Source organism: Rhinolophus sinicus, chromosome 2 (assembly GCF_057876585.1).
Source record: "Rhinolophus sinicus isolate RSI-liver-muscle chromosome 2, RSI-T2T, whole genome shotgun sequence".
Classification (NCBI taxonomy): Eukaryota; Metazoa; Chordata; class Mammalia; order Chiroptera; family Rhinolophidae; genus Rhinolophus; species Rhinolophus sinicus.
In genome coordinates this window covers 122811118-122832817 of record NC_142502.1, presented here as the reverse complement: position 1 = coordinate 122832817, position 21700 = coordinate 122811118, and the positions used below count along the sequence as shown (strand labels likewise).

At 43.2% G+C, this 21700-nt stretch overlaps 1 protein-coding gene across 5 annotated transcripts in view; it reads right to left on the bottom strand.

The window, feature by feature from the left end:
• Nucleotides 1-21700, bottom strand: part of TBC1D8 (TBC1 domain family member 8) — a 99877-nt gene that overhangs the window by 36140 nt on the left and 42037 nt on the right. For 2 of the 5 annotated variants that reach the window (XM_019753835.3, XM_088796011.1), the window contains exons 2-3: nucleotides 19730-19840; nucleotides 388-506 (exon numbers count right to left, since the gene is read on the bottom strand). In XM_019753835.3, coding sequence (XP_019609394.3) covers nucleotides 388-506; nucleotides 19730-19840 — 230 coding nt within the window. Of the gene's footprint in view, nucleotides 1-387; nucleotides 507-19602; nucleotides 19841-21700 lie in introns of all 5 variants that reach the window. The other 3 variants (XM_019753834.3, XM_088796012.1, XM_074332395.2) reach the window with 2 other exon arrangements.

The window sequence follows — 21700 nt, the reverse complement described above, 5'->3', positions numbered from 1 at the left end:
GTGACAAGATGTCACAACTACAAAAAAGTTGGGAGTAACGAATTTAAGGAGTCAAACCACATTGTTAACTCTGCAAAAACATGAATCTTAACATTTTTTTCTCCTGAGGAAATAAAAAGGACCTTCACCTCTGCACAGGATAACAAACACTTAGGCCTGAGAATGAGTTCTTTTTTTAATTTCAGGTGTACTTTGCTGGACTGACTCTGCCAAGTTGGACAGCTGTCAAGTGGGACTCTCTGGCTTTATGTATTAAGCCAAGAAGTTCAGTGATAGTGGAGAACATGCTTAGAACAGGATTAAAAATGCTGCAGTGTTCAAAATGTTACAAAGAAGTTATCAGAAAGAGGAGAAAATGGGGAGAAATGTTACAACCAAGGCACCTACCTTCACCTTCCCTTTGACAAAGCTGGCAATGTCCTCTTTGTTGTCAAAGACAGACAAGGTGTGGAGGAGATTTTGTTCCAGCCAGTCCCAATGCTCGTTTATTTCCTCTAACGTTGCACCTGGGTTAGAACAGAAAAACATACAGAGATTAAAAGACAAATGAATTCCCAGAACAGGAATTCATTTTCCAAATATCACGAATCCCATGTTTATGGTATTAAAACATCCAGGGTTCTCACATGCTGGACCACAGTGGACAAAGAAGACACCTGCCCCTGGACCCACAGTCTCCCCCACCCCGGCCCTGGGGTTTGCGAACACCTGTCCCACTGACGCACAGATGGACCAGCCGACCAATCGGGTCTTCTGCTCGGTGGACATCCTGCCTCCCTCACACGTGGAATTCCTACCGCCGCCAGAAGGTGACAGAAATATTTGTAATTATATAGCTATTCCAGGGATGCAAACCTAAGCAGCAAACCGAGTCACAACAGTCTCAGTTTCACCTGTGAGAATGCGGGGCCCTCAAGAGGGACCCAAGCCCAGGTTCACAGGAAGGGCCTCTTGAGAAGGCTCTGCAGGCTGCCCGGGGGCATGGCCACTTGCACTAGGCAGCCTAAGAAATGTCCAGGTTTACACATTTGTTCTCCATATCACTTAGAACATCCCTTCGAAACAGATAGAAGAGGTTTCATAGTACATATTAAAATGAAAACATTAAATTGTATCTAGTAAGTTGACTACTTTCAAAGGCAACACCACCAAAAAAATCACCCTATTATTGAAGCATTAAGCAACACGGTTCCCAAACAGCTTGGTGGTTTCAGTTGTCCATATCCCCTCTCCAGGAGCCTCCTCGTTCTCTCCACTGGACAATGGGCACCTGGGCACAGGGATGGTACCAGCTCCTATGACGGAACTGGCACACAGCCGACGTCAACACGGCCACTGACTTGAAGCAACCATGGTCCTAGACAAGCAAGGCACATGCGCATCAGGTGTGTCTGGGCCGGAAACAGAGAAACGCCAGGCCAGGTTTCCGAAATGGGAAGCGGGAGATATTCTAACCTCACAGAAATGAAGGGCTACCAGACAAACCACAGCACAGAATGATGTCGCCACAGTGAGAGGCGTGATGGTCAACAGAGCCACATGACACTTACACAGGAGCCAGACATTTTCCTAACACTCCACTTTCTCTCTGTCACTGGCAGCTTTCCTCTCCCCTGGGTATACACGCATGTGAGGATCTCATAAATACCCCACGTATAACAAGGCCAGAGAACTCACTCTGGATTTGTGGATTTGGGGTCGGGCAGTAGGAAAAACTTCTGTGTTAGGACTGTTTGGACAGTTTGGGAAGGAGTAAGCAGAAGAATCTAAGAAGACTTCATAAGGACAAACGAGAGTTTAAAACAATGGTATTTATTTCCTTGTGTTCTCCCGATGTTCGGGCATGGCATTGCCAAGGGAATGTCCTCCAGCCATCACTAAAGCCTGTCTCCTCATCACAGAGGGCTGGCTCCATGGCTCTATCCAACCAACGACTCTGTTCACTGGTTCAGGACACCCGGGCTTTGCACCAAGAGCACCTGACCAGGCTCTTAGTGCGCTGGGGCTGCTGTGACAGAACACCACAGACTGAGTGTCAGGCAACAGAGTATTTCCCACAGTTCGGGAGGCCAGGAGATCAATGTGCCAGCAGATATGGTTCCTGATGAGGGCTCCCTTCCTGGCTTATAACAGCTGCCTTTTCGCTGTGCCCTCACATGGCAGAGAGAGAAAGAAGGCTCTCTGGTCTCTCTTCCTCTTCTTCCTCCAACCCATCATGGCCCCACCCTCATGACCTCATCTAAACCTAGTACCTCCCAAAGTCCTCACTTCCAAACACCGTGGCACTGGGGGCCTGGGTTTCAACATTTGAATTTTGCTAGGGTCACAATTCAGTCACCACCACCAGCGACCTGCCCAGCTATCCACAGTCACACCTCCCGTCTTGCTCTTTTAGCAGCAGCCCACCTGGTGTTTAGGGGAGCTAGCTCTGGGTGAGTGCTCGTGACCCTCCTGCTGTCCATTTCCCTCCCCCGAGGGGGCCCCTGTGATGTCTGGAAACCCCTGGCCCTCCAGGCTCCCCATTCCTCTCATGACCGGCAAAGACCATTTTGAAACATCAAACTGAGTGATCTGGCCTCCACAGCGTGACCCCCCTGGAAGCTTCCAGACGTTGTCTAGTGAACGTAGGACCCACACTGCCTGCCTGGTTCCTCACACTCAGTGCTAGTGTGGCTTAGTGTACATCCAGGTTACCTGCCTCTTGCTTAAAATTCCTTGCTCATTCAGCATCCTCAGAGGGCAGCTGTGCAGGGACCCATCCCCCTCCCCCAAATAAAAACCTGAATCTGGTGGGTCAGCAACGGTGTGTTTGCAGCAGGCAAAGCACATCACATGGTTACTCTCAATAGAGCATCTCTGGGGTTTCACTGAAGCCAGTCAACCCGCACAGGTACCTTGGCGTTGCCAGGTCTCTTCCCCTTCTGGGACCGTCAGGTCTTCTCTTTCTAGATCCTTATCCTTTGTTATCCATCATCATAAAACCAACTGGTCAGAAAACTTCTTTAAAAAGCAAGGAATTTATGGGAATGGGAGTATTTTTATTGGCCTTCAATCTTTTGCTCTATGTTTTCATGTCCTTCCTACTTACAAACACACACAAAAGACCTAGAGGGATGAGGAAGAACAAGAAAGGGGAGACGGGACTCAGCTTCGTGACCTTTCTATTCTAGACAGTCTCGCTAATGTGTAATGAAGACAGGAAACGGTGGCTCCAATCTCTCTCCAGAGTCATGTATATCACATGAAAGACAAATCAGGTACGGCCTCATTCTCTCCAACCTTGAAGTATCCTGGAGTCCTCCCAGGATAAACTGCATTTCAATCTTTAACTAACATTTACACAACCCTTACGTCCAGTACTTCCTAGGGTTTGACACTTTATAAAGCTACTCTGTGCTTGCACTTAAGAATGAGCTCTCCCTGCAATCCCATTTCCCTGCGTGCACCTTCCCAGGTGACGTGAAGCAGGTTTTCACTTATCCTGCTAGTATGCTCATAGGACCAACACAGTTACCCGTTCACAGCTAACCACGTGCGTCTTCCTCAACTAATAACCACAGACACCACGAATAAGTTATCATCAAGTCCCAACACAGTGTGTACACCATGGGAATTAAGACTTGAAACAGTCATCAAAACACTGCATTATTATTCTTTAAAAACTCTTCCTCGTACTGGAGAGGAGCTTATGACAGGGAAAGAAAATTCTAAAACAAAGACAAGCCCACACCTTGAGAGACAAAATCACACACAAAATGCATCGCTGAGCCAGAGTTAGGTTTCAGTACAATCCACCCTGTTACCCTCTTCCTGAATCAACGACATAGTTGTACGCCTCTCCCAGCAGACAATCACTATGATAAAACTTTCCCACCACACTGTCTTCTATTTCCTACAAAAGTTGCCAAATGGCAGGGACATTTTCCAAACTACAATTTCCTCTGCAAGGAAGTCTTATGACGGGCTTCAAAAATACTGTAAATCAATGCAAGCCGACCACACACCCATGACCTCCAAGGACTGAGAAGCCAAGAGGCTCCACGTATGTTACACCCCCAAAGCTCTGAGCCCACACTGCAGCCACGTTTTTCCAATTACATGAAGTAGCCCATCAGAAAACAGCTTTTAAAAAAATGAAGAATGGAAACTAGAATCCTTACCCCTTTATAAAGGAACTACTGACTTGTGAAGTATGCGTTCGAGTTAGGCACAAACACATAAATGGATTTCTGTCTGTGGGTCACGGTCAAAAACAAGTTTGAAAGCCACCACGTCACAGACATACAAGTGGGAAATGTAAAAAAGAGAAGATAAGAAAGTGAGAATTTGACATCCATGGAAGGGGCGGAATGATAAAAAGGCCCCAGATGAACTCAGCACTGCAGCAGCATTCCCGCTTCTGCCCTGGGCCTTCCAAGACGGAGGACAGCTGTTGCTAGGGCCTGAGTTTGCCCACCCACGATCCTAGGATGAAGCCCTAACACCCCATGTGTCCATATCTAAAGACTGGGCCTTTCAGGGGGTAATTAGGTTTCATAGGGTCCTCATAAGTGGAAGAGCCACCAGGGATGCCCCAAGTGAGGACACAGCGAGCAGCCAGCTGTCTGCAAGCCAAGGAGAGAGGCCCTCAGGAGAAACCAACCCTGCCAGCACCTTGATCTTGGACTTCCAGCCTCCAGGACTGTGAGAAAATAAATCTGTTGTTTAAGCCACCCAGTCTGCTTGTTATAGCAGCCCACGCAGATTAATACAGCTTTCTAAAATCAGAACTTAGAGGAGTATTGTGGATTGTAACAGGAGTCCAGTTAGAAAATTACACTTTGTTTTGTGAAGGTCCCTAATCCTGCAGAAAATGACTTACCTATTTTCTAAGAAAATCAAAGTTCAGTGGATCTTAAACATTATACACAGTAGTCAAAAATCAGATTTATAAATCCCTATGCAAAACTAAAATACAGTATGAGAAACCTCAATCAAGAACACAAAACAAACAACACTGATGATTTATAAATAACCAGCTCTATGTTCTAAGAAAGAACAGCCAGAGGTGGCAGACACGGGACATTTTCTGAATGCCTAGCATGAGCCAGGCATTTTGTTGGGTACGTCACACACTTAATGTTGTTTATCTCCATCGAAATAGCACAGGGGAGGTACTGTTATTCCATTTTCTAGGTGCAGGAAAGAACCACCCTGGAGGTCTGGTTCTATCTGTAACACACGATTGAGATGGGAGCCTGGGGAACTGGGGGTGTGGGGGAGGGCGTGGGGGACAGCTCCCAACAGCTGAGTCATTTGAAACTCACACACAATATTTATTCTGTTAAGTTTTCCCTAGAGGTATTTTCAGGAAATAAAAAAAGCATCTTGTTGCCTATACCTACAGCTTCTGCACAAACACAGGCATAAATAACTTGATCCAAGCTTCAGTTTTAAAAAGCAACTGTTTGTCTCAGCGTAATAAATGTTCAATTGAATTAATTAACTTCTCCAGCCACCTAGATCCTAATTGAGAATGCAATGGGCATTGCTTGGGCATAGCTCAGATCTCTTCCTTTGTAATAGTAAAATATTGCTCTACTGTCCAAACACTAAACGTCTGTCTAAATGCGTGGACTAAAAGCCATACAGACACTAAGGAGCTAATTAAAAGTGTAACTGTCAAGGCAGTGTCATCCCCAAATTCCACTCAACACTCATCATACACAGAGGAACTCAGAGACAAAGAATCTGAGTAAAAATTTAAAATGACAGGGAAGAGGATTAGACCAAAGCCTTTCATTTTCAGAAGTTAAAAATAAAATATGCTCTTTAAGTGGATACTCTAACATCTAATCTATATGTCTGAAGCAGTATCTTTACAGGAACATGCAAAGGTTCAATGTCAATGACATACCAGCACGACATACGGGATTCTAATCTGTGCATATTTCTCACTATAGAGTTTAAGAAAGCAAGTTTTAAACTTCTCTTTTTACATAATTTCCTTGCCCTGTTTTGCCTTCAAATTAAAACAATGAGTCCCTAAAAGTATTTGAAGTGAAAAACAGAGAAACTCAACCTCTTTAATACTGAAAGTAAAATAGGTTTTTAATTTATAATTGCAATAGTCACTTAAATGTCTTTATATTAGTGCCATTAGAAACACTTCTCAGAAACAGAAGCAGAAATAATAGCAAAGAGGTAGGAAAATTTGACCTATAACCAAAGAAAAACCAATTAACAGAAACAGACCCGGAAATGACACAGATAAAAGAAATCAGTAGACAAGGATATAAAACAGGGATTATAAATATACTCCATGTGTTCAAAAAGGAGAGATTAGCATGAGAATGGTGGGAAACTAAATGGAAGACACAAAAAAATCCAAATCAAACTTTTAGGGATATAAAAAAACTGTCTGAAATTAGAAATATACTAGATGGGATTAAAAGTAAATTAGAGGGGCCAGCCCGGTGGCTCAGGCGGTTAGAGCTCCGTGTTCCTAACTCTGAAGGCTGCCGGTTCGATTCCCACATGGGCCAGTGGGCTCTCAACCACAAGGTTGCCAGTTCGATTCCTCGAGTCCCACAAGGGATGGTGGGCAGCGCCCCCTGCAACTAAGATTGAACACGGCACCTTGAGCTGAGCTGCCTCCCGGATGGCTCAGTTGGTTGGAGCGCGTCCTCTCAACCACAAGGTTGCCGGTTCAACTCCCGCGAGAGATAGTGGGCTGTGCCCCCTGCAACTAGTAACGGCAACTGGACCTGGAGCTGAGCTGCGCCCTCCACAACTAAGACTGAAAGGACAGCAACTTGAAGCTGAATGGCACCCTCCACAACAAAGATTGAAAGGACAACAACTTGACGTGGAAAAAAGTCCTGTTCCCCTTCCCCAATAAAATAAAAAAAAGTAAATTAGAAATTGCATGGAAAAAAGAGCAGGGAACTTTAGGACATACCGTGTTTCCCTGAAAATAAAACTTAGCCGGACAATCAGCTCTAATGCATGTTTTGGAGCAAAAATTAATATAAGACCCGGTCTTATTTTACTGTAAAACTGGGTCTTATAATATAATATAAGACCAGGTTTTATATTAATTTTTGCTCCAAAACATGCATTAGAGCTGATTGTCCAGCTAGGTCTAATTTTCGGGAAACACGGTAGTGATAAAAACTATCTAAAGTGAAAAAATAGGAAAAAGGATTAAAAACAAGAGGAAGGACAGAGCACCAGTGATCTGTTGAACTATAAGCAGCATCCTACAAGTGTGTAATAGGGAGTCCCAGGGGAATAAAAGGGGAAGAGGGCCAGAGAATAGGAAAAAATTTTTATACATAGTTGAAGAAATAAGACCTGAATTTTTTTTCAAGTATGATGAACACTATAAACACACAGATCGAAGAATCTCAACCCTGAATCTCAAACCCCAAGCAGAAAAAGCATAAAGAAAATTACGCAAATGTACATCAAAATCAAATTGGTGAAAACCAGTGATAAAGAAGAAAAGGACATTATTTATAAAGGAACAAAGAATAATAGTAGACTTCTTATCAAACAATGCAAGCCAGAAGATGTGGCGCAATAGCTTTAAAAAGTTACTTTACTAAAAGAAAAAAAGTTAATTTACAAGTAATGTGAAGACAACACGAGTGAACCCCTGCACAACTTGGGAATTCGAAACCCTTCCTCACCACGACTCAGAATCAGAAAGTGTCAGAGATGAGTTCTAAATCCCACTACATTAAAAATAAACAAACAAATCTTTGCATGGTAAAACACACCACAAGCAAAGCCACTAAAAGACATGACAAACTGGGAAAACATTTTTTTAATTTCATCTCTCAGAAAAAGGATAATATTCCTAATAGATAGACAGTATCCAAAAATAGGGGGAAAAGAACAAACACCCAATAAAAACTAGGCAAAGAACAAGGTTCTAAAAACAGCCCTTAAACATGATGACGTTCAACTTTCTCATAATAAAAGGAATGAAAATTAAAACTATGCAGAAACACATAGGAGTTTGGCAAAAATCCAAAAGTTTGACAAAACTGATGACACATCTGGGAAAGCAAATACTTCCATCCATTGCTGATGGGAATTTTTAAAAAATAGTACAAGTCCAATGGAAAGAGGGGCACTTAGTAAAATCTACCGAAGCTTCATACTCATTCCCTTTTCGATCCAGCAATCCCACTTTGAGTAATTGATCCCAAAGCCTCAGGAGCAAAAGTACAAAATTATTTATCTACCAGCTTATTCATTGGAGCATTATTTGCCATGGCAAAGGTGGAAAACAACACAAATGTCCATCAGTAGAGGATAAGTTGAATGAACTCTGGGACTTCTACACAATGAAAGACAAAACAGAGGAGATAGTCTCTTTTCTGTGATATGGAATGATTTCCAGGATATGTTGACAAGTGAAAAGGGCGATGCATGAAACAGAATACATGTGACCTGTGTAAAAGAAGGGTGGGGAAATATAGAGAGTCTCTTTGTTTGATATTTGGAAAACAAAACAATAGAAAGCTTAACTAGAAAATGAGAGGTTTCCCTATGGCGGAGGGAAGGAAGCAGAGATGACAAGATGGCTTCTCTACAAATATTTTGTTGTATAGGTTTGATTAAGGAATCATAAAAGACCTTTACATTTTTTTAAAAATGTAAATCAATAAGGAAAAAAGCAATCCTTAACAATGAAATAAATGGATACACTTAACTGTTTATGAGGTTATTAAAATACAGGCACACCTCAGAGATGCTGTGGGTTCCATTCCAGGCCACCGCAATAAAGCGAATGGTGCAATCAAGCGAGTCACATGAATTTTTTGATTTCCCAGCACATATACAAGTTATGTTTCCTACACTGTAGTGCAACAGCATTATGTCTAAAAAGACAATGTACATCCCTTAGTAAAAAAAATCCTTTATTGTTAAAAATGCTATTATCATCGCGCCTTCAGCAAGTCGTCTGTTTGCTGGCGGAGGGCCTCACCTTGATGTTGATGGCAGCTGACTGATGAGGGTGGTGGTTGCTGAAGGTTGAGTGGCTGTGGCGATTTTTAAAAATAAGACAATAATAAAATTTGCCACATCAGTTGATTTTTCCTTTCACGAACGATTTCCCTATATCATGTGATGCTGTTTTATAGCATTTTACCCACCACAGAACTTCTTCCAAAACCGGAGTCAGACCTCTCAAACCCTGCATCTGCTTTATCAACTAAGTTTATGTCATATTCTCCATTCTTTGTTGTCATTTCAACAATCTTCATAGAATGTTCACCAGGAGTAGACATGCGACTCTTATTTTTACTTGAACAGTTACAGGCCATTGTTGGGTTATTCATTGCCCTGATTTCAATATTGCTGTGTCTCAGGGAATAAGCACGCCAGAGGAAAGGGCGAGAGTGGGGCAACAGCCGGTCGATGGAGCAGTCAGAACGCACACATTTATCGATCAAGCTCACCATCTTATATGGGCACGGTTCGTAGCTCCCCAAAACAATTACAATAGTAAAATCAAATATCACTGATCACAGATGAGCATAACAAATATAATAATGAAAAAGTTTGAAATAGTGTGAGAAGTACTGAAATGTGACACAGAGACGTGAAGTGAGCAAGCGCTGCTGGAAAAATGGTGTCAACAGACTTGTTCAATGCAGGGTTGCCACAAACCTATTTGTAAAAAATGCAATATCTGCAAAGCATAATAAAATGAGGTACACCTGTAGCTACACAGAGAAAAATAACTATTTTAAATAGTATTTTGACTATACATCCATAGTTAAATATGTTCTAAGGCCAAACGGAGCTGCAAAAACTCAAATTTCATTCAGTACTCTTACTAGTAGCAATGTTGGTATTATTTAGAAATAATATGTACGGGGGCTGTGGATATGTGTATGAGAGATAGCTAGATAGTTATGTGAATACTGTTAGATACCAAGATTTTCAGTGCATAAGAAAAAACAAATATAATATCAAAATTAAGTTATAACTGTAATTTTACAGAATTACAAAGTATGGACTCATGATTTATTGTTCTTTTTCATAACACATAGTTCCTAGCTCATACTTACTTGAAAAGCCTTAGAAGCAATGATAACCCAGTGACAATGAGCAGACATAGGGGTCTATACCTCAGACATAGGGGTGTATGGTCCTGAAACACCATTCCCCACTAAAAAGAACTGGAAATACTTGGAGGAATGGCTGATTCCAGGTAGGAGGCAGGAAATGCATAACATGAGCATTTGACATCTTGTTGGGCAGAGAGCAAGGAAGCTCTCAAAGATGAATGGGAGTGAGACAAGTCACAGAAGCCACAGGAAACGGCTCCAGTGAGCAGAAGATGGCACAAGCTAAATATCAAAAGGACCGCAATTAACTGAAAAACACTGAATATATAAAACTTCTGGCTTATAGTGTTCACTAACCCCTTCAACTTTTCTGGATGTGTGAAAATTTTCTTAAAATGTTGGGAACAGGTGACAATGACTTTGAAATGATGCTGAAAAGGGATGGAGGAGGAAAGGAAAAGAGAAAGAGCAAAGAAAGCTAAAACAAAAACATATATAATTCACTTGTCACCACTGCAGATAACCAGGGCACCAACTCCATACACTAATAAAAGGCCATTACAGGGCAAAAGTGAGCGTTCTTTGCCTTCCTTTTCCGAATGTACCATGTCTCAGGGTGACCAAATAGTCCTAGTTAATGAGTTCAAGGTGAGAGCAGTGAAAGGACTGATCGAATTAGAAAAATCACCATTTTGTGATACGTAGAGAAAAAATTAATTTGGGCACTGATCATAATGGGTAAAACTACTAGATGGAAAAGTCGATGGGGAAGAACGCAATGGACGCCATCAGCTGAACTCATGCCCTGGCTGCAGCCTCACTAAGAGTAAGACCCCAAGTATGTGCCTCCTGAGACAACGCAGCAAAAAGATGCAGAACCACCTATGAAGAATTCTTCTTTTTAAAAAGTTGAACCTGAATTTAATGGAGCCTTTGTAAGTCCCTTCAAGTTTTCAGAAAATGTGAAGGACTGAAAAGTGAGTTACGTGATGCCGTGAGGAAGGAAACGGACAAGCATAGCATGTAGACATTCTACATAAAAACTGGCCCAATTTCTTCACCGTCAATCATTGGGGGCATATAGCGGGATGCAAGGAGACGGGTGGAAGCTTTCCTAACTAAAGGAGACACAACAATCAAATGAGTGTGTAGTTCTTGTTGATACAGATTAGAGCAACCAGGTTTGTGAAGGATTCTTGAAGCAAGCAGGAAGCTTAAGTATACAGCGGGCACTAGTGATACCGAAGAATGCCAGCTGACTATTAATTTAACGACGTCATTGCAGTGACGTAAGAACGGCCATATACCCAAAGATGTTTACTAAAATACGTAGGGATAAAATATAATTGCTAGAATTTGCTTTAAAATATGTCAAGAGGTAAAAAAGGCTCAGAGGACAAGATAAAGTCAGGTGGGCAAAACCTGATCCTAATGTACCTTGGGTAACGGTCCTAATGCACCCTGGATAAAAAGTCCTAATGCTCTTGTGTAATGCACCTGGAGGATTTCATTATACTGCTCTCATTACTTTGGGGTATATTTGAAAATATTCATAAAAGAATTTAAAACCCCTTCTTAACAACAAAGGCATAAACTTGGATCACTAAATCCACCTATGAGGAATATTCTGTAAAATCAAAAGTGAAATCAGGGCAAGAAAACGGGCAGAGAATTTCACACTCCCTGAATTCCCTTAATTTTTGAATCAGGACCACTCCTGGGCCCAGGCAACGCGGATATAGAAGGCTGCAGAGTATGCCAGAGAAACCAGAGAAGCAGCAAGCCTGAAGTGAGCCCTCTGGGACTTCTGGAAGCCAGCGGGACACACCCAGACCAGCAAAACCAGCGGGAGAGGGCGCACTCCAGGCGCCACGTGAGTCAGAACGATTGTCTCCCATTCTACCTTTCTTTTCTTTCTTTTTTTGACCGTTAAGCAATCATTTAATTTAAAAAAAGTCATTTACCAAAGTCACCTTATTTTGAAGCCCATATGCCTCAGTCCTTCTCTCATCTACTAAAATGAAAGGGATGAAACTAGATATTTGCTCAGACCCCCTCCAGATGGTTTCCTTTGTCAAACAAGTCACAACTCCATGCAAAAGGTAGGCGACCTATAACATACTAGAGGAAAGTTTGATTCTGGCTTAAAAACTTTTTAAAGTTTTTGTGTAGGTTATATTTATTCTGAAGTATGTGAAATAAAACAAATCAAGATTTAGGGAAGGAGAAATTTTATGTGGGGTCTGCAAGTATACCCCTGGTTTGAAAGCCTTTGTTGTTGTTTTTTTAAACAGGACTTTTGACCTCCAAATTTCCTAAGTCAAAAAATCAGACTCAGGATTTGTCTGCTTTTTAAATACCTATAAGCAACACCCCTAATGGAAGAACATCTTCAGTGAGTTGAATTATTTGAGCATAAGCAAAATTACTTTATTTTAAACAGCAAGAGCCTGGTGCCAGAAGCTTCCTAGTAGAAAAGGAACATTAGCCATGGCACCCTTCAGCCATTTCTAAGTGTAAAGCTCACGTGGAAAATGCCAGCCCGTATTGTTCTAAGGGAATCCCAAGCAACCAGAAACAAGTGTGACACCTACCGTGAGTGCACCCAGAAAAGGCTCTAGCTTTCCTCCCACCTCAGAGACTTTCCTTGAAGTGCACAGTAAGTTCTGTTCTTGAAAAAGATCTGGCTGGCACTTCCTTTGCTGCCCTGACACAAAGTTCACCAAGACATTAATCTGATCCATGCTGGAACATTTCCTCCCATAATAAAATTCGCTCTCCAAAGACAAAGCAAAGGGTAATGTAGAATACAAGAAACTAAAACTCCAGCCATGGTCAAGGGCAGCGATAAGAGGTGACAGCACATCAAAAAGGAGACTCTGAGAGAACGTTCTGTAAGAACATGCACCTGGACCACCAGGGAGGCACCCCTGACGCTAGATGTGGCCCTGGCAAGTCACTAAGCCAGCTGCACCTTGCTTCTTCCCTCTCCAAAGCCAACAGTTATACCTGCTAATATGCTCATACGCTGTTCAGAGGGTCAAATGAGGAAGCACTTTTTACACTGGAAAGCATAACTCCTGTGACTCCCAATTTCTTACACATAAGCCATGTTCTGATGAGCAAAAATATCAGCTTCCTTTAATGACCTTTGTCAATTTCAAAATCATGTTTTCCCATTTTCATAAATCTAAAATACTAACGAAGTTTTTTCAAACTGTATACATACCCCCTCCCAAGACACAGATAAGCATCTGCCCAGCCAGGGGGTGTCTGCCCCTGGTCACCTTGACCTCTCTGCTTTCTGCCGCTGTCAGGTGGTATCACTCACACCTGTTACCACTTGGCTTCTCCCTTTTATGTGTTTTCCTGCTCTGCCTCATTTCACTCAAGACCATGGGACAGATCCTAGCAGGGTCTTTGGACTTACACTGCCAAAAACAAGAATCACAAAGCTAACTCAGCACTCTGGAGTGCAAACTCAGATCTGTAAAGATGTGAATGCTATTAAAAGGCAATCTGTACAAAGGTTTGATGAGTTTCTCACACAGCTTCTGCAATCTTGGCCCTGGTCCTGGCAGAGCAACACCCTGATTACCTCTAAGCATAGCTATCAAGTCCATTTGAGTAACCAGAAAAGACAATCTACTCCATATTTCATTAATCGACATTAAAAGGTCAAATTATTGCATAATCAGTTCAACTCCTGGAATGATCTCAGCAGATAAGCCAGAGTCTCGCCTGGGCTTTTCTCCTTCCTAAAAACCAGGCAAAGACAACAGCAAAGGCAACGTCCAGGCAAGGTGAAGAATAAAAAGTGTGTCCACAACACCAGGAGCACTGAGTCACCTACCAATAGGGACAGGAATTACTAGATGAGTAACTCACAGCCTGGTGTGGCCTACACTTCACAAGAGTAGGACTTGTGAAGCCTAGACTGAGACTGTGAGACACAGAGAAACGGCAGCAAAGTCTCCTCCTTCTTCCCAGGGCCCCAAGGAGCTCTTGACAGTCCAGGAGTCAATTCAGTCAAAAGCCACAAGCCGACCAACCCACAGGCTGGAGCCCTATCTCCAATCTCCACCGGCTTTCTCCCCTCCTCTTCTGAGCCTGAGCAATTGGTTCCTGGGATTCCACTCTCCTGGTTCCTCATGCCATGTCCTCGGTTTCCAGTCATGCGCCAATCATTATAGATCTGATTTCAAAAAGAAAGCAGACATGCAATGGATTCTTCTCCAGCCCTACACGGAAGGAAACTCTGACACCTACTATGACATGGATGGACTTTGAGGACATTATGCTGAGGGAAACAAGCCAGTCACAAAGGACAAAGTGTGTCATTCCACTTGCATGATGCCCCTCACATAGTCCAATTCGGAGAGAAAGGAAGCAGAGTGGTGGTTCCCAGGGGCTGGGGGAAGGAGGAAAGGGGAGTTAGTGCTTAGTGGGTCTGGAGTTTCAGTTTGGGAAGATAAAAAAGTTCTGGAAATGGATGGAGATGGATGGTGTGAGTGTACTTAATGCCACTGAACTGTACACTTAATGGTCAAGATGGTAAATTTTATGTTATGTGTATTTTACTACAATAAAAATTTAAAAATTAAGAGAAAGAAAGAAGGAAGGAAGGAAGGAAGGAAGGAAGGAAGGAAGGAAGGAAGGAAGGAAGGAAGGAAGGAAAGAAAGAAAGAAAGAAAGAAAAGAAAGAAAAGAAAGAAAGAAAGGAAGGAAGGAAGGAAGGAAGGAAGGAAGGAAGGAAGGAAGGAAAGAAAGAAAGAAAGAAAGAAAGAAAGAAAGAAAGAAAGAAAGAAAGAAAGAAAGAAAGAAAGAAAGAAAGAAAGAAAGAAAAGATTTGTTTTGCAAGTTTCTCTACAGCTCAACGGTCCTGGTGGCTCATTACAGAGCTCCAGATCCAGGCCCCGGCCAGACCTGGAATGTTCTTAGAAGAGGCCCAAGAAGTCCCCTGTGTGATCCAGGCGCCACCTCCCCTCCTCGCACACAGGAGTCTTTACTGCCGAGCCTACTACCTTCTTTCCCACACTTCACCACTCATTTGCCCACTTGCTCTTGGCCTAACACCAGGCTCTGTCCTGGGCCCTGAAGGGGCAGTGGCAAACATGACTCCGAGAAAACGTATTTTCAGTATGGAGGTAAGCAAAAAAAAGAAAGAAAGAATAAAAATGACCGCAGTGATGAGTATCGAGTGCTGGAACAAAGGAAGCAGTTGGCAGGGGGTCAGGGAGGCCTGAGGGTGTGAGGTGGGCGACATCTGGGCTCTGACCTCAATGAGGGGCATGCTCCGCTGTCCCCCTCCTTCTGAACAACTCATAGCCACTCAACAATATAAGTTATCCACTGAAGCTATGTTTATAAAGCCTTGGGAGTCTTTGGTCCACATAAGTTAAAAAATAATCATAACAGCAACTTCTCTTATCTCCTTCCAACCAGTCATCCACAGATCTCTGTTGCCAAATAATGATATTGTTTGCCCATGAAATTATCTACCCATCTCTTCCACTTCTGCTTTAAAAGAAACAGGGGAAAAAAAAAAAAAAAAACTTCTCCTCAAGGCTTTCCTATGTCTTCCCTTCCTGCCATGAGAGCAGCCGAAATCCAATGAAGATATAAATCATTCTTGCAGGCCACTCTTCCTGTTCCTACCCCACGTCCTGGTGCCGCCCAGGCCCTTCCTACTGTTCTTGTTTGTGCTTTATCTGAGACTTGAAACTCTGGGCAGGAATCCCTTCTCAATGCTCAAGACACAATCAAATATTAAATAGGGTGAGGCAATCGCGCAGTGCAAGATGCCCAAGTCACTGCCAGAGGAGGCCTAAGCATCTCAGTCAATCCCACAAACCCCGGACACAAACACCCTCACCATTCTCCCTTCCTGAACCCAAGACGAGCTGCCCTGGCAAGTACAGCTGCTTACTGAGGGGGCCTGCTGTGGCCACGATGACAAAAGAAAGTGGAGCATCTATGGACCTGCTAAGGGTGAGGTCCAAGGCAAATATCTAGCTAAGTGGAAACGAGAGGAAGTAGATCTCAGCTCAACAGAAAGAAAGGTTTAGGAGTCAAACCTGCTCGGCATCAGACTGCCGGGCATGGGGCCAGCGTGAGCTGCTACAGCCATGACAGCAGGCGACTTGGAGAGAAGATACACAGGGCATTCTGAACATGTATCCTTTGGATGGAGCCATATGGGCTCTTCAAGGGTCCTGTCCTGTCTCGCTTTCCTAATCCTTGTTCCCCCCGTACCTGCCATTTCCAGATTGCTGTCTGTATCCCCGAGGCCACTGGTGAGAACCAGATGGAAGGATACACTCTGACCAATCCCGACCCCAAGCACGCGTCCGGTACGTGGCAGGCATCAAACCTTTCAAGCAGACGGTGGGGACTGCGAGGGAACTGGAATATTTAAGATGTTCGTTTAAGTTTTTAAAATACTTTTAAAATCAGAAACAAGCATCGAATAAAGGACTAGATTAGTAAATCAGGCAACAGTGATAAGGTTGAACGAGGTGTCGCTATTAATGATGATACTGTTCCCTGTGGCTCCAAGGTGCTCGGGAGCCCGAACTGGCTACTGTCAGCATCCTGGGCTACAAGGATTCAGGAACTGAGCGCAGTCCCCACCCTGCTGACTCCCCAAAAGCCAATCTACTGAAGAAACAAAAATCCAATAGCCCCATCAAAAGCCTCAAATCCACAGCGAGACCAAGTCTTTGCCTGGGCAGAGTGAGAGGGGAGAAATGGGAGACATGGGAACAGGGCCCCCCTCCCCCGCCCCACATCCCACGTCCAGTCCACTGGTCCTCTCTTGCTCTGTCCCCAAAACACAAGTTAAGGGGCCGGCCCAGTGGCTCAGACGGTTAGAGCTCCATGCTCCTAACTCCGAAGGCTGCCGGTTCGATTCCCACATGGGCCAGTGGGTTCTCAACCACAAGGTTGCCAGTTCAATTCCTCGACTCCCACAAGAGATGGTGGGCAGCGCCCCCTGCAACTAAGATTGAACATGACATCTTGAGCTGCCTCCTGGATGGCTCAGTTGGTTGGAGCCCGTCCTCTCAACCACAAGGTTGCCAGTTCAACTCCCGCAAGGGATGGTGGGCAGCGCCCCCTGCAACTAGCAACAGCAACTGGACCTGGAGCTGAGCTGCGCCCTCCACAGCTAAGACTGAAAGGACAAGAACTTGAAGCTGAACGGCACCCTCCACAACTAAGATTGAAAGGACAACAACTTGACTTGGAAAAAAAAAAAAGTCCAAAAGAAAAAAAAACAAGTTAAAAAGTCACATCACTATGTTAGTGCAAATAACAGCGCTGGTCTGGGTGACGGTGTACAGAAATTCTGTCTTAGAAGAAAACGGATCACCTGGGGAAGCAAAGGAAATTCTCACAAATGCTTCATGCTCCCAAACAATGTAACAAAAATATGAATAAAATCAGAGCTCAGAGAAGAGATGGTGAAATAACAGAGGTGAGAAGGTTGATTAGAGACCTCGGAAATGTCGGAGGATCAAAACAACACAACAACAAGGGTACACGAGTTCAAAGCAGCCAAGTATGGGATATACTGCGAAAATGGAATTATTAACTCTGAGAAAAGGGTTATGAACAGCATGGAGAGTACAGTTGAAAAAGAGAAAAGCAGACAAAAATGAAAAGCAGAACACAGCTGCTCAACAAGAAGTGTCCCTGACGTGGAGAATCCAATAAATGGAACATAAATGCACTTTAAAAAAAAATATGTATACAGAATGATGTCAGAAAATTTCCTGAAATGATTAACAATTTGCATATAGAAATAGAAAGAGCACACATCAAGTTCCAGAAAAATTTAACACAATGTGCTCAAATTGGAATCACGTTACTAAAGTTCAACAATAAAGACAGTTATATGCACAAAAAGCACATCACCCAAAAGGGCGAGTGTGGGAGGGGGTAGGATCAGACCAGCATGAAATTTCTCCCCCTGACACGTTAAATACTGAAACACCCCAGAGCGACAGCCATCAAGCTCTAGAGTATGGCCAGAGACTATCATACACAGCCAAGGTATCATTCAAGTTCAAAAGCAAGGAACATACATTTGTAAATGTGAGTCATTATTGGGGGATGAAAACAGGAATCTAGCCAATTAAGAGATGAGACCAAAAAAAAAAAAAAAAAGATTTTATATTGGGAAAGCCATTCCTGAGTAGAAGCATTAAACTAATTTAAATACAGAACTAGGCCAAACAGTGATGGACAGCATGGTTACAGAACAGAACAGGAATTACAATGTAACATTAGCAATGCAACTTTTTAAAATGAGCGGTTAAACAAGCAGGGGAAGAATAGGGATGCTGGCCTGCCTACCTTGTGCTTCAGGATCTGGAATCAACGAATAACGTCAGAATTGAAACATTGTCTTAAAAACCACAATTCTAACCTTGTAATGCTTTCAAACATCTCTTCCCTTAAACTGACTTGAACCTTTTAGAAAATAAGCTCTCTTGTGTTAAAGAAACATTTATTTGAAGTTTCTTTGGTTTCACTGCAGCTTTCCTTTTATTGCAATCAAGTGAAAACTTGACTGATGGTCACCTGGGGTGGCTAGGATATGGGGACGGAGATCATTTCCTCTTTGCACCTTTCCGTGTTAACTGATATCTTTATATTGAGCATGCATCTAATTTATCATTTTAGGCAAGTACAGACTGGATTGTCTTAATTTTGAAAAAAAATGGACTGGAAAAATAAAAATAAAAACATGCCCAGACCTTAACAGTGGTGAGTACTGGATGGTGGGATATAGGTGACAACTTTTCTTCTTCATTCTTTTCTGTCTTTTTCCAGGAAAAAAAAAAAATCCAATGTTGTGAAAGAATGCAAGGTGCTGTGGGAAGTCTATGGAAGCTAATAAAATGATAACAAAAGCAAAACCAAAAGAAAAAAAAACATTCCATGTGTATACGCAGATGTGTAGGCAGAAGAGTGATTTGCACTCTTATAGGTGATAAGAGACTTCTTTTTCTTTCCCTCTGACCTATTTTTTTAAGTTCTGGAAGGTGAACACCTTGTTACTTGTGCAAGTAAAAAGACACCTCTTGTTTCGGTTTGTAAGTCAAAGGAGCCTCAGAGGCATCTGCCTGGTGAGGGGAGAGCTGGCTGGTGCCTCCAGGAGGGGCTGTACCTCAGGTGGTCAGGATGAGAAGGCGATTCCTACATCCCCACAGGGCCTAGCAGCCCAGTGACTGTCTTGGTGCACAGGTGGAACGAGGGGTGAAGGCCCCACGTCAGACACAGCCCCAGACACTTCGCCCATCACAACAGGTACACATGCCCCAGAACACGCTGGTTATGTCAGGCACAAGATTAAGAAAACGGCCGACTCATACTCAACAATACACAGCAGCGTGGAACCACACACCACTCGAAAGCCTGGCATGCCCCAGCTAAGTGGTCCAAGTTTATTGCCTCGATGCGCTGTTGATGGTTAAGGAAAAGGAAAAGAGGTCAGAGAAGCAGAGGAGGTTCTAAAAGGAGTTACCTTCAAGCTCCCACCGCCAGCATGCAGGCAGGTACTCAGCGTGCTCAAAAGGTATGCAAACTCCACCTGGAACAAAACTCACCCGTGGCTATGGCCCAGTAAACGTCTGGTCCACTCAGTAACTCACCACATGCTATGGGAGAATAAACCTGGGACCCGGGAACTTGAAGCAGGATTCGAAATGGAGCCACCCGTGCACTGGAATCTAGCACGGCATCCAGAGCGCCGACCAGGCGACCTTGAAAAGAAAAAAGAAAGTGCACCTCTGAGACAGGGACTGACCACAAACAGCCCACCTGCAGTGCCACTCCCCTCGCACACGGGCCCTGCGGTCTGTACCTGGGCCCCACGCCACTGCCAGCCAGTGCTTCGCACCTCGCAAGGGCCCGAGCTCTGTGTGGCCCAGGCCTCTGGCTGCCTTGGACCTGTTTTCTGGCACTGGGAACAGGACCTGGCATTTCTGGGCACTCGGAACAGATTTGCAGAATTAGTGAATAAGTAAACGAGGGGCTCTGGACCAGTCACCTAACCTCGCTAAGTGTAATACAGGGGGCACCATGAACCAGTAAACTAGAACTTTGGATCTGGAGTCAGAATGCCTAACTTGAATCCCGGCCCTGCCACTGTCAAGCTGTGTGACCTTGGGCAAGTTATTTAACCTCTCTGTGCCGATTTCCTTGTTTGTAAAATGGAATAGTCACAGTGTACCTACCTCATCGGGTAACTGTGAGAATTAAACAAGTGAGTGTATTCAGCATCCAAAGAGCTTAGGCTATTACCCGGCCATAAAAAGTACTATATAAGTGTTGCCCATCGTTATTATTTGACCATCATCTCAAAGGTGAAGAAGAACCTCTGCCCTCTCCAGAAGGGCACTGTAGGAAGCAAATAAGAAATACAGCGAAGTCCTTCACAGACCCTAGGACACAACGTAAAGTTTATCATTCTGTTGTCAGAAACAGCGTCATGAATCAACAGCAGACCAAGAAAAAAAAAAATCAGCAGCCTCGACTCCTCCATAATCTCCTGTTGCCTGGGAATCAAGATGGTGGAGAGGCTTGAGTTCCTAAATTTACGTTACATATAATTCTTTAGTAATAAATAGGCCCTAAATTAGGGCCACAAGCTGCCCAAGCAGTGTGTGTGTGTGTGTGTGTGTGTGTGTACACATATACTTTTGTGTTTTTCAATAACCTCAAACAAAAAGAAAAGTTGATTAGGGAGTAAGTTACTTATTAACACCCTATCATCCTCAAATACTGTAGTGATATATTTCATAAAAACAACCACATAAAACAGTACAACCACCAACTTCAGAAAATTAACACCAATACATTCCTACACTCGAATCCTCAGATTCCATTCAAATGTTACAAAATATCCCAATAACATCCTTTGCTACAAGGGACCCATTTCAGAATCAAACACTGCATTTAGCTGTCATTTCTCTATACTCACACAGACCAAAGAGACATTTCTCAACCTTTGACTTTCATGACCTTGACACTTTCGAGGATTATGGGCCAATTTTTCTGTACAAATGTCCCTCAGTTTGGGTTTGTCTGATGTTTCATCATAAATGTCTCATAATTTGATTCAGGTTATAAATCTTTGGCAAAAGTCACAGAAGTGATGCATCCTTTTCTCACAGTATCAGTTTGTCCTATTACTGTAAAGTTCCCTTTCATCCCTCGATTAAGATACTGTTTGCTAAGTATCTGCACTGTGAGGTTACCCCCTGTTCCCCTTTGTAATTAACAAGTACTCCGTAGAGAGGTACTTTGAAAACTATGTAGATTTCCCATTCCACATCAAATTTAATTTATTCATTTATTTATATCAGTATGGTTTCATGTTTTCCTACTTTATTCAATGGATTACAATCCACTATTATCAATATTTTGATGTTCAAATTGTCTCATATTTGGCCAGTGGAAGCCCCTTTAAGCTGGTTTCCGTGTCCTTTGGATGTGTCCCCTTCACTCTTTTGTACTTTGTGGTGTAATAAAATAATCCAAGTTCATCTTGTACTTTTGCTGCTCCGGCCCTGGAATCAGCCATTTCTCCACGTTTCTCCAATGGTACGTAAAAGCCAAAA